Source organism: Bactrocera tryoni, chromosome 4 (assembly GCF_016617805.1).
Source record: "Bactrocera tryoni isolate S06 chromosome 4, CSIRO_BtryS06_freeze2, whole genome shotgun sequence".
NCBI classification, from domain to species: domain Eukaryota; kingdom Metazoa; phylum Arthropoda; class Insecta; order Diptera; family Tephritidae; genus Bactrocera; species Bactrocera tryoni.
In genome coordinates this window covers 35,167,628-35,181,048 of record NC_052502.1, presented here as the reverse complement: position 1 = coordinate 35,181,048, position 13,421 = coordinate 35,167,628, and the positions used below count along the sequence as shown (strand labels likewise).

The 13,421-nt window shown below is 34.9% G+C and overlaps 1 protein-coding gene across 3 annotated transcripts in view; it reads right to left on the bottom strand.

The window, feature by feature from the left end:
* Positions 1 to 1,408: 1,408 nt before the first annotated feature.
* Positions 1,409 to 13,421, bottom strand: part of LOC120773402 — a 68,740-nt gene continuing 56,727 nt past the window's right edge. For 2 of the 3 annotated variants that reach the window (XM_040102261.1, XM_040102260.1), the window contains exons 3-5: positions 5,083 to 5,126; positions 3,077 to 3,527; positions 1,409 to 2,987 (exon numbers count right to left, since the gene is read on the bottom strand). In XM_040102261.1, the coding sequence (XP_039958195.1) occupies positions 1,835 to 2,987; positions 3,077 to 3,527; positions 5,083 to 5,086 (1,608 nt within the window). In that variant the 5' untranslated portion in view covers positions 5,087 to 5,126 and the 3' untranslated portion in view covers positions 1,409 to 1,834. Of the gene's footprint in view, positions 2,988 to 3,076; positions 3,528 to 5,082; positions 5,127 to 6,162; positions 6,185 to 13,421 lie in introns of those variants that run through there. The other variant, XM_040102262.1, reaches the window with a different exon arrangement.

The following is a 13,421-nucleotide window of genomic DNA, read 5'->3' as shown; positions in this document are numbered from 1 at the left end:
TTGTGATTTTTAAAATGGATAAAAATATCAAAGAAAGAATTTGTCTCAAATTTGATATTTCTAATCAAATTAAGTGTGCGGAATCGTTGCGAATGTTGGAAAAGGCTTACAGTGATTCAATTTTATCAAAAACTCAAGCCTAGGAGTGGTACAAAGCCTGCGGAGACGGTCGAGAGATCGTCTGGATAACCTTCGGCTTCTTTTAAATATAATATTTTCATGAAAATATTAATTAAAGTGAATGATATGTTGCTTGAAAATAAGGCAAATCGTCAAGCAAGTGTTAGAGAGATGGCAAGAGCGCCTAAAATCTCTCCCGCGTCTGTTTTAATGATTTTGGTAGATATTTTGGGTAATTTGGTCTTGCTGGAGTCGTCCCGATAAAACTGAACTTTTTCAAAAAGAGTACCGTACAGGTCTCTTTGGAAATGCTGATCGTGAGAATTCCAATCTCACATGCATAAGTGTATTACAAATAGTGGAGATTACTCTGAAGGCGACAAAATAGATATTGGCATTTAGAACTTTCAGCATTTTTTTGTCACAATAAAGTCACAGTAAGAAGCGAGCGGGGAAATATTATATCTTAATTTGGAATCGAAGGAGCGATAAAAGAGCAATTGATACCACATATTGACACATTGATGCTTGCCGCAGAAGAAATCTCAAATTCTGAAATTTTATTAACATCATTTTAGTATATTTTTGCTAAATAAGATAGTTTATACAATATTTTGGATTCTCGAAAATAAATTCATAAATATACATATATATTATTTTAATGCTCCTTAGTGTGTAGCAGGCAAAATTGAGATTTTTTATTGAAAAATTTGAAAAAATTAAATTTAATAAAAATTAAAAATAAATTTCTCAATTTTTTAATTGAAAATAATAAAATAAAAATTAAATTTTTATGCATCTTATTATTTTAGTTTTTAATTTTTATTAAATTTAATGTACAAATTTTCAATTAAAAAATTCTCAACCTCGCCTTTCCAATTGAATGCTTTATTTTTAAAGAATGATGTACACAAACGCGAAAAATTGTTTATTCTAAAACAATTTCTATTCTTAGTTCTGATATATGTTTAAGATCAAAAATTTGTTTGTTTTTTAATCCAGTATTTGGGATTAGAAATTAAAAAAAAATTTAGTCCGGTTTGTGGGGTCAATTTTTTTCATATACTTTAATTCAAATTTTAATTAAATCATTTCTTAATGCAGTATTTGCAACCCCGGCAGCAGGTGACAGTGGAATTATAACTGTTATTAAATCAAATAGGAAATCTCGTAGTCAAATGAAATATAATTTTTGATTTATCAGGGGGTATTTACGAATAAAGATAAGCAGGTCATTCTTATCAGGTCTGAACTTTTAGAATAATTTCAAGAAATCTATAAATTTTCGATTAAATAGTGTATTATTATAATGCACAATACTTATTCGGTTATACTCGTTTTTGTTGAAACTCAATTGATTCATCACTAACTCTATATCTTATAACGCCATTTAATTCTTAAATACATAATTATAGTACATTTTTTCAATTACATTTAATTAATTTTAATTACTTCAGCTATATTATTATATACACATGTACTTAGTTTTTTTCTGTATACACAGGAACCGGAAGGTACTTCAGACTCTAAATGTCTGTTTTTATTTTATACAAACTTAATCAACTTTTAATAGTTTGGTATGAAAAAAAACTAACAACGACTAGCTTTACACGCTTTCCACCTCCATCGCTCCAATTATCACACGTACATATTTTGAAACTCATACCCAAAATCAAACCTTGCCTATTTACTTGAACAGTCGCCGCACTGTTAATTATTTCACAAATAAATCCTTTAAAGTTGAACAGAGCGACGCCTCGCAGGTGTCCTTTGAGTCATCCTCGTCCGCCTTACCGAACCAATTTAGTGTCGAACGTACTGCATTCGTTGCCTGACTTTGTGCGCTTCGACCGCTACGTTTACCTGAGTCCTTACTCAATAGACCACTCGACTTGGTGTTACTAGTTTTTGGTGAACTACCCGAACTACCGGAAGGTCCCGATACCGATCCTTTTCGAAGGAAACCCTCGATTGCCGAACCAATCACAGTCGCGTCAACAATTGTACCTTTTGTCGTATCCGCCCAACTTTTTTGCTTGCTCCGTGGCACCAATTTCGGTTTGCTCTCACGTAACACATCTTTTGCTTGCAAACGTTTTAACATATCTTCGGAGAGTGCCATAGCAGTACTTTTGCTACGTATGCTCTTCTTGCGTGCCATCGGTTGGTGGCGTTTCTCAAACCAACCGGAAAGAGCGGCTGAGCTATTGTCTTGTGCATTGCTTACCAGCTGTTTGGCATTGTTGAGAATAGAAACATCGAAACTGTTCGAACGCGTAGAGCGACCTGCATTGGGATCGAGCAGATTTGATGACGAACTACTGGTTGCTGCAGCACCACCTGCCGCTGTTAAACCACCACTTGTTGTTGGTTTTGTTTTAGCGGTGGCACCAGTTGAGCTAGCGCTCGTAGACGATGGCAAAACTACTGTCGGTATAGTATCCTCGCATTTGTTGATCTCGATGGCTGACGAGGTGAGTGCGCTAAAAATCGAAGTGCTTAGTAGACCGCCACTCTTCTTACGTTTTGTGGAGGAACGATTGCTACCCGGTTGTAAAATGCATGGTGAAATGATTGCAGGGTGTTCCGAGGCGCGTCTCATGTTAGGTGCTGGTGAGGTACCACCGGAAACACATTCCGAATACCGGCGATTTGTATATCGCTGCGGTGTTCCACCACCAACTTCATCTAATGTTTGCACTTCACACACCTTTTCGCTGCTTGTATTCCATAGTTTCATGCGTGCCTTACGTGATTGTACTATGTCGTCCATTATGTCCAATTGTAGGTTGTGTATACTGCCAATGGGATCTGTGGATGGTGGTCCAGTTGAGGTTTTGCTTTCGCGGCGAGAGTTCAGTACTCGGCTGGTGAGATGGAAAAAAGGTTGAACAGTTAAATTATAGTGGCACATGTACACTACACAACAAACAAGCAACCCCCTTCCCCAACTCACCTGCTACCCGCTGGATAAGCGGCAACTGATTCACGGCGTGAGCGACCAAATAATGTTGTTGGCACTTTAGAGATCGTTACTACTGAGTGACGTCGTCCGGATGGAGCTGGTGCCTGTGACAGTGTGGCTAGGAAAGCGGCTTCTTTAGGTGATGGGCCAGAGCCTTCACCACCACGCTCTGATAAGCGACGCACCTGACTTGCAGTGATGCCCTCAGTGACCTGTTGTGAGGGTAAAGAATGCTTTCGTCCTTCACGTGGATCTCGCCATGGTGAGAGTAAATATGGATTTACGGGTGAGTCAATGTCCAAACTAGCTTTATTCGATGGTGTTTCTGAGCTATCGCGATCTTCCTCTTCGACCAACTGTGACTCCTCGACCACAATAAGTGGTTCCTGCTTTCCTACAGACCCAAAACGGGAAAACGATGAACGACGCATACGGAATGTGTCTAAAAAGTAGGAATGTAAAGAAGAATAAGATAAAGTAAATGTTTAGAAAGGAAGTCAGGTCTAGTTAACCTTGTAATTCTAAAAAAGTAAATCTTTATCTTTTAGCTGTATCAAGCTTACGGTTGGACCATTTTACAAAATTTAGCACCTCGAACTCCCTAATAATACGGATATAATCTGAATATATTGGGTTAAACAGGTAGCCGAAAAATATTAAGTTTTGTAATAATAATTCTATGTTTTTTACCGATTACTAAGCAGTTCTTACTCAATATATCCGAAAGCGGTGGTCGAAAAGAAAATAACTTATGAATAGTACACAGCCTTTCTCAGCCATAAGCAATATAACTGTACGTTTCCGTATCCACATCTTTCTACTAAATCAAAATTTGCGGCCTTTTCGATCATTTTTGTTTACCGAACACCAAATAATTCTGGCTTAATATCTCGGAAGAGGGTGGACGGAGAGTTTGTTTTAAAAATTCCTGTGCTTGGATCTTCGCTCGTGCTTTTTTTGGGTAAAAATTTCTGATCTGACCAAAATAGGCGGAACAGAGATTTTAAAATGGCCCCATAACTCGATCATTTCAAGCAGATTTTTTTTAAGTAACTCTTAAACCTAAACGGAAATGTATTTTTGAAAATATCCTAGTGAGTTGGCAGTGAGATGTGAATTATTCTAAGCTTTTCAGGGAATAGGACGGATATTCGTTTCTGATTTAGGAGTTATTTCAAAAAATATGCTAGAAGAAGAGTTAGTCGCAGGAATTTTTAAAACAATTTTCTGGCTACCGGGTTTTAAGATATTAAGCAAGAACTGTTTAGTGTCATTTTGATTTTTCGTTAGTCCGATGGGTGAAGTGTTTACATGTAAGAATGTGGCATATGGCATATATGTATTATTCTAAAATTTTCTTCCTGTCATTTTTGGTCAGGAATTTCTTCTGGATTTTGAAAACCACTGTTCACGATATTCGCATTTTTAAGTAAGGCTTTATAGAATTTTCATAGACAGTATGTAATAAAAAAGCTATGGAAATTCCATACAGCCTTAATTAAAAAGGCGAATATCTCGAGAAGTATTAATGATAGCGATTTTGAACTCGAATCTTTTTTGTAGCAAATAAACCCTACAAGTTTGGCATGTACATTTTTTTTATAGCTCTTGTAATTTACGAGATATATACAAAAAATTGTGAATTTAGTCGAAAAATCAGGTTTAGAGCCCCGTACTATCTCGCCGGTGTGAGTTTCGCCTTTGTCGCAGTGGACACTTTTGTAGAGTGTTCAATTCTGAGGAGTATACATATGTCTAAAGTCAAAGCGGTGCCATAAAATGCCTCTGAGCTTTAGAAATGTTTTAACACCTCATTAAATGTTATTTGAGTATACTATAGGGTTGACGGCCTATATTAAAGTGTTCTAAGTAGAATATAGTATGTGCTACTGGTGTAAATTGTAATTGAATTCCCGAAATATAGTACATCTTGTTTCCCTACTTTATTGAAAATCTTAATAAACGTTATTTTGGAAAAGAATTAAATAGACACTCACCCATTTTGATAAATTTATAGAATCCTTATATACTCCAGCTTAATCTGTAAATAAAAAAAATAGAATTCATATTAAGATTTTAAATATTTATTTAAAAAAATAGTTTTGGGAGTTTAATGGAAAATATACTTTTTAATATCAAAAAATTGGAAATTTCTTTTGAAAGTTTATTTTATAAGATTTGCTAGTGTTGCAAGTAAATTATTCAAGAAAGAAGTTCCATTAAATTTTGTGTGCAGAATCAAGTATCAGGTGCCAAAATGTTCAGAATGTTGGAAAAGGCGTTCGGTGATAATTGTTTGTCGCGAGCAAATTTATTCGATTGTTACATTGATGATCAACACGTCAATAAAATAAAGGAATTGCGGCACGATTCGTTCCGAAATTACTAAAGTTTTTCGAAAAACAGCGTTGCGCTAACGTCTTTGAAACCCTACCCTTCGTCAACCACGATGTCACGAAACATATTATTACTACCGATGAGTCTTGGATATATGCTTACGGTCTGCAAAGAGATGATCCGAAGCCGAAAAAACCACCTCAAAGCGGGTAAAAAATCAATGTTATGCTGATAGTTTTCTTCCATCGAGTTATGGTGCACTCAGAATTCCTTCTGACCGGCCAAACTGTTCAATTAACAAGGAACTTGAGTATTATGCGTCGTCTGCGCGAAGCTATTCGTAAAAATAGGCCTGAATTATGGGCAAACCACACTTGGTTTTTGCTTCACGATAATCCACGGTCGTATCATGGATAGATTCTTCATGAGTTTTTCGCGAATTTTTTTTTTTGTGCCGTAACTACGGTGTGACTACTGGCTTTCAACAAACTCAAACGACCGCTCCTTTTTGAGTCAATTGAATGCACGGTGGATGACTTTGCTTGTAATAAGGTTAATTTCCAAATAAATTAATTGTGAAATTATTTTTAAAACTCTTCAGTTAATTTTCAAAAACTTTTTATGAATAATTATATTTTCTCACTTTGCTATCAGAATAATCTTTTCCTAGTTTTATATCTACATATAATATAAAATATATGTAATTTAAATATAGAAGTTAACAAGCCTAAAACCGTTACCAAAGCAGCACAACTGTTCCTGACGAACTAATTAAAATCCACTTGCATCCCACGTACTGCTGAAGGTAATTACCTCTCTGTCACTTGTTGTTAACTAATATTTAACGAGGAAAATTTCGTTTGCAGCTCGGCAGCAGACATCGCAACGAACGATATTTCGCCAACTTGGCAAGGATCCAATTTTCGCTGGCAAAGCAAATTTGGCATGCAACAAGTAGAAAACTTGTGGACTGGCTCACATAAGTAAATAATCAAAATGTACATATAGATCTGCTCATATTACTGCGCACTGATATGTATGTAGCAGATATATTAGGGTGGGTAAAAGAAACTGATTATTTTTTCGCTTGCTACCTTGAAAGATAGGTTCTTATATACCTCTAAAAAGTCTGAGCTCTTAATTGCAATAGGACGGTCCTCCGCCTTACAGTTTTTTGTTGCTACAGAGTATAATAGTTTTTAACACCTAACGGTTGTACGTATCACCTAAAACTAAGCGCGATAGATATAGGGTTATACATGTATATAAAAAAACGTTAGATGAATATAATTATAACACTTTGTATCAACCGATCACAAATGTATAAAAAAATGGAAACTCCCAGTCGGAGGATCTTCTAATTACAATTAAAATATAAGTATGTATAAGTACTTGGAGAGAGCGAAAAAAGTTCGAATTTTTTACCCACCCTAATATATGGCATTTTATTTAATACGTATGTGCTCCAGTGTAAGTGGGTTAAGTTCGTTGCTTGAGAAGCAGAAGCTTGAGTGTAATAGAGAGATGCTTAAATTATATTAAAAGCGGTGAACATGGTCCCAAGGAGATACAAGTGTTTAATGCTTTGGAACAGATTGGCAAGAAAGTGAACTGACTTGTTCAATAATAACAACAACTACTTTGTTGTAATTGCAACAACTTTAGTAAGAACAGAAACTCATTGACGTTTTAACTGTCTTAATTAAAATTAATTCAGAAATCTATATTTAAACAAAACAGAAAAAAGGGGACAATAAGTAAGAAAGGGTATAACCGAACATTTTATACTCTGCAACTTGCAACGATTAAAGCCGGGGCAATACTTTTAGGTACATAAGTTTTGTTTGCTATACGAAAAAAAACTAAAATAATTTTAGCTGCAGAATATTGTAGAAGAAAATCGAAATTCGAATTTTAGAAAAAAGGAAAAATAACTGTTAAAATCCCATTTTATCAGAAATCAAACGAAGCATATTGCAAATTGATTTTTAAACAATTTGAGAGGATATTTAGAAAGTGTCAAAAAGGGTTCGAGCACTAACGTCAATGATTGACAACTTTGCTTTCTTAACCCTGGTTAGCGACAAACGTTCAATGTGAAGGGATCTTCTTTCAATTAAATATCCTTCTGACATTCACATACTCGTTTACACTACTTATGACGTTTATATGTCTCGCCTTATATCTGTTTTGTCGACACTTAATGTCAAGTGTAGCAAACAATAATGAAAAATGGTTGAATTTTGTTGATGTCTACCCACATGCTCACCAACACTCACTTTTCCGTGAACCGGCCAACAATTTCTATCGTCCTTAGTAATATGCTGGTTCTATACCCCTATTGTTTATCTCCAGTGTTTTCGACTTTTTGCCCGCGACAGCAGCAGCGCATTTTAATCACACACCAGCATGCTGTAATTAGTGACAAGCAGCAAGTGCTGGCCGTCACCATACTTGAAATTTTTATGACTGCATGTCAGACTTGAAATAAAAATCGCAATTTTCACCAAAGCGAAGGAGGATAGAGAAAGTTGTAAATGAAAAGAAGTCTGCTTCAAACGTAAAAAAAAGTTCTCAATTACGTCAGGTGTCGTAAATATGCGAATTAGTTACTTATCCATTAACTAAGTATGTTAGTTAATTATGCAATAACGGGTGATTCAAGTAGAGTTAATTTTTCAGTATTGTTTGGCATTTTATCAAAGAAAGACCAAGGCCTGAACAACTTTAACAAAACGGTTCACTTTATTTCGAAAATTCACAATCTGCAAAGACTGTGTTTCGTGGCTTCGCCCACATTCACAAAACAAAACGATGTGGGCAAAGTTTTGAGAATCTTTCGAGAACTTCTTCTGCAGAGACTTCAAAGTCATGAAGCGTGTGCAGCAAAGCCAGGCTGTTCAAACTTGAAGCATGTTTGTCCTCAGTCAAGTTTTCCTGCAGCGATGTGTTGAAAAACGGTGTTCAGAGCTTGCATTCGTCACAGGAAGTGTGCAGAATATGCGAAGAAAACTATGAATTATGGGGTATAAGTCTCCATCGTAGGTCTTCAACGTTTCCAATGCAATAGACAGTAACTTGTTGTCTTTTGACTTTTGCTTCTGCCCCAATGGCATTGCCAGTGATCAAGTTCACCTTTGAGCTTCAAACGTCGCATGATGTTGTCATTATTCAAAAAGCCTTTGAATTTACCTATCAAGCAGTAAATCCAATTTTCCATTTCTTTGGTTTCCAAAACGCATTCTTTTTCTAGAAGCAGCAAACTCAGTTGAAATCCATCTAATATTTCTCTTGAAAAGCGCGTCTTCAAATCTTCGCCGATTGTATCCAACAGAGGTATATGAACTGAGACCTTGTAGTATTCCTCTCAAGTTCTCACGCAGAAATTTTCGTGTTTTGTTTGTCGGCCGCATATTATTGGCTTTTCTTCGTCAACTTTCAGTTCTGCTGCCGTTTTTTTTCGTGCCGGGGTAAATTTCCACATTTCTAATCTATAATAACCTTAACAAATACAAAATATTTTTCACAATAATTTAATTTAGCTTCAACAGTTTGTATGGCAGCTATATGCTTAAATGAACCGATGTAAACGTTTTTTTCGGAGATTTTACCGTTTCTTTAAACAATAATTCATGCCAAATTCTTTGACGATATTTCGCCAAATCAAAAAGTTTTTCACACAAGTACTTGATTATACAACACCACTAGAATATTGTCCTAAATTTTAAAGTGTCTTTGAAGGCAGTTGGCAAGATTTCTCGCAAATTCATTAAATTTTGAGATACAATCCTTAAAGACTTGGACGAAGATTTTTTTTGCGATTACAACCATTTGAAAAAAAAAAAAATGAAAATGCCTGCCAAAAATGCAATTATCGGGTTTTTCACTTTTTCCAAGTTCTAAGTTAGCGTTTTAGCACGTATTTTTTACTTTAGATGACCATGTAAAGAAGGTTACTGAAAGTTGTGTCACAGTGGCCGAGTTTAAGATATTTTTTTTCCAAAAACTTTAGAATTTCTTTGTTAATAATGTATGTTTTTAACATAGAAATAACATAATATAAACAGTATTTTATATACACAATTATAAAAGGTATATTTCATATATACTTTATCATATATAAATATAATTAATGTGATAATGGTTTTTTTTTCATATTCCAGGAACTTCGCAGGCCTTGGCGCTGACTTTTGGAAAGTTCTGATAGACTCCATCCGCATATTCGTTGAACAGTATAAAGTCAAAAATACTGTATTGACAAACCAGTGGCTGGAAGCATAATTAGTTTTACCAAAATTTGACATCATGTGTAAATTAGGCGAGCCGAGGGAACACAATCATGAAGGCGGTTTGGACATCCACTCAGAAGGTTTTATTGTACGTTGAGTTGACACACGCCTAAAAAATCATTTTTCACCATTGACATATGCAAATTTAAACTTGACGCATCGTCATCCGATGCCCGGGTTGACTAACTCTTCACACCCGCTTATATGCAAAAAGCGCTGCAGCACGCTGATTACTGACAAGTATTACACGTCAATCAACTCACATGTGGAGAAGCTGCGTATCATTATATCACATCTCTGCATTTAGTTGTAATTAATACTGTTTTCAAAATAAACAATAATAAAATAATATGTGAAAAAAGATCATGAAAACACACTAAACATAGTGTAAAATAACGAAAATGAACATTTATTGCAGAAATCATGTATGGCATTTTTAAGTACGAACTAATAAATATAAAAAATAAAAATTATTGAAATAAAAAAATATTTTTTTATATTTTACTATATTATTCAATTTTTCGAAACAGCTCAATTCCGCTCAAATTGACACCAAAATCATCAAAATCGGCTAAGATTTGCCGAAATTATGAAAAAAAAATTCTTTAGTCTTCGTTTCTTTCATTTTTCCAAAACTCCTCTTCAATCCCGTCAATTTGACACCAAATTCTTCAAAATCAGTTAAGATTGCCGAAATTGTAAAAAAGTCAAAAACTTCTCTCAAATCCCTTTAATTTGAGACCAAAATCGTCAAGATCGGTTAAGATTTGCCAAAATTACGAATAATTTCTCTATTCTACATTTTTTCCAAAACTCCTCTCAAATCCCTTTAATTTGACACCAAAATCATCAAAATCAGTTAAGATTTCCCGAAATTATGAAAAAATCGCCATTTTCTTCGTTTTTTCCAATTTTCAAAAACTCCTCTCAAATCCCTTAAATTTGAGACCAAAATCGTCAAGATCGGTTAAGATTTGCCAAAATTACGAATAATTTCTCTATTCTACATTTTTTCCAAAACTCCTCTTAAATCCCTTTAATTTAAGACCAAAATCGTCAAGATCAGTAAGAAATTGTCGAATTTATGAAAAATCGCCATTTTCTTAATTTCTTCCAATTTTCTAAAACTCCTTTAAAACCCCTCTAGTTTGACACCAAAATCATTAAAATCGGTTAAGATTTGCCGAAATTACGAAAAAATCCAATCTGGTCACCCCAGCACATGGCGGCGCATCCAAAATTTGCGTTTCACCAAATCGCCAATTTGCACCAGGCACCCAGAATCGCCCAGTAGGTAGCTGCCGCAAAAAAATTTTTTTTCTGTAGCCTACCCCAAAGGCGCTGTAGGAGCTGCGTTACCGGCATATGCAGGATAACCGGAACTGATGGCTGATGCCACATTTACGAGAATAACTTCCGTAATTCAGCACCGATTTCGATCGTTCAGGCACCAAATGAAAGGGCAAGCGTGCAGCTACACGATAAAATACAAAAAAATTATAACAAACTACAACTACAAGATATTTTTGGAAGCAAATTTATCGAAGCAACTGTATGACAAAAAACTGAAAATTTGATCTTTATAAACAAAGATGAAAGGATCTTCGTACTACCAATCACTAGAAGCACGCTTCATAAGTGTATTCTGTTAACGGCAACATTTCAACTACAACACATTCGTAATTATTGCGTGTTTTTGAATAGCTTCTTTATAGCTGAATTCCCATGCTTACGTAACAGATGAAAGTAAGCCATAATACTTATGTTTTCTAGAAGCTATCACCTTTCATTTGCCACCAAAATCATTGAAATCGGATGGGTTTTACCCGAACGCGACAAGTACTTATCGCGCATGCAACTACAGGAAATGGTGGATAATGCAGTACTAATGCATACCAATCGCATATTCGCTATAACTTTGGTAAAATTTCGCCGATTTCAATGATTTTGGTAGCAAATGAAAGGTGATCGCTTCTAGAAAACACAGGTATTATGCACTTCCTTTTATCTGTTACATAAGCATGGAAGTTCAGCTATAAAGAAGCTATTCAAAAACATGTAATAACTTCGAATGTATTGCAGTTGAAATGTTGCCATTAACAGAATATACTTATGAAGCATATTACTAGTGATTGGTAATACGAATACCCTTTCATCTTTGTTTGTAAGTATCAAATTTTCAGTTTTTTATCATACAGTTGCTTCGATACATTTGCTTCAAAAAATATCTTGTAGTTGTAGTTTGTTATAATTTTTTTGTATTTTATCGTGTAGCTGCACGCTTGCCCTTTCATTTGGTGCCTGAACGATCGAAATCGGTGCTGAATTACGGAAGTTATTCACGTAAATGTGGCATCAGCCATCAGTTCCGGTTATCCTGCATATGCCGGTAACGCAGCTCCTACAGCGCCTTTGGGGTAGGCTACAGAAAAAATTTTTTTTTGCGGCAGCTACCTACTGGGCGATTCTGGGTGCCTGGTGCAAATTGGCGATTTGGTGAAACGCAAATTTTGGATGCGCCGCCATGTGCTGGGGTGACCAGATTGGATTTTTTCGTAATTTCGGCAAATCTTAACCGATTTTAATGATTTTGGTGTCAAACTAGAGGGGTTTTAAAGGAGTTTTAGAAAATTGGAAGAAATTAAGAAAATGGCGATTTTTCATAAATTCGACAATTTCTTACTGATCTTGACGATTTTGGTCTTAAATTAAAGGGATTTAAGAGGAGTTTTGGAAAAAATGTAGAATAGAGAAATTATTCGTAATTTTGGCAAATCTTAACCGATCTTGACGATTTTGGTCTCAAATTTAAGGGATTTGAGAGGAGTTTTTGAAAATTGGAAAAAACGAAGAAAATGGCGATTTTTTCATAATTTCGGGAAATCTTAACTGATTTTGATGATTTTGGTGTCAAATTAAAGGGATTTGAGAGGAGTTTTGGAAAAAATGTAGAATAGAGAAATTATTCGTAATTTTGGCAAATCTTAACCGATCTTGACGATTTTGGTCTCAAATTAAAGGGATGTGAGAGGAGTTTTTGAAAATTGGAAAAAACGAAGAAAATGGCGACTTTTTAATAATTTCGGGAAATCTTAACTGATTATGGTGTCAAATTAAAGTGATTTGAGAGGAGTTTTTTGGAAAATTAGGAAAACGCAGAAAAAGGTGATGTTGGTGTCAAATTAAAGGGATTTGGAAAGACTTTTGGAAAAAATGTGGAAAAGAGAGATTCTTCGTAACTTCGGTAATTCTTAACCGATTTTGATGATTTATTTGTCAAATTGACGGAATTGAAGAGGAGTTTTGGAAAATTGAAGAAAACGAAGAAAAGTGCAACTTTTTCATAATTTCGGCAAATCTTAACCGATTTTGAAGAATTTGGTGTCAAGTTAAAGGGATTTGTGAATAGTTTTGGAAAAAAATGTAGAGAGGAGAGATTCTTCGTAATTTCTGCAATTCTTAACCAATTTTGATAATTTTGGTCTTAAATTAAAGGGATTAAAAGGAATTTTCGCAAATTGGAAAACACGAAAAAACGGCGATTTTTACATATTTTCGGAAAATCTTAACCGATTTTGCTGATTTTTGTGTCAAATTAAAGCGATTTGAGAGGAGTTTTGGAAAATTAGGAAAAATGAAGAAAATGGCGATTTTTTCATAATTTTGGCAAATCTTAACCGACTTTGATGATTTTGGTGTCAAATTAAAGG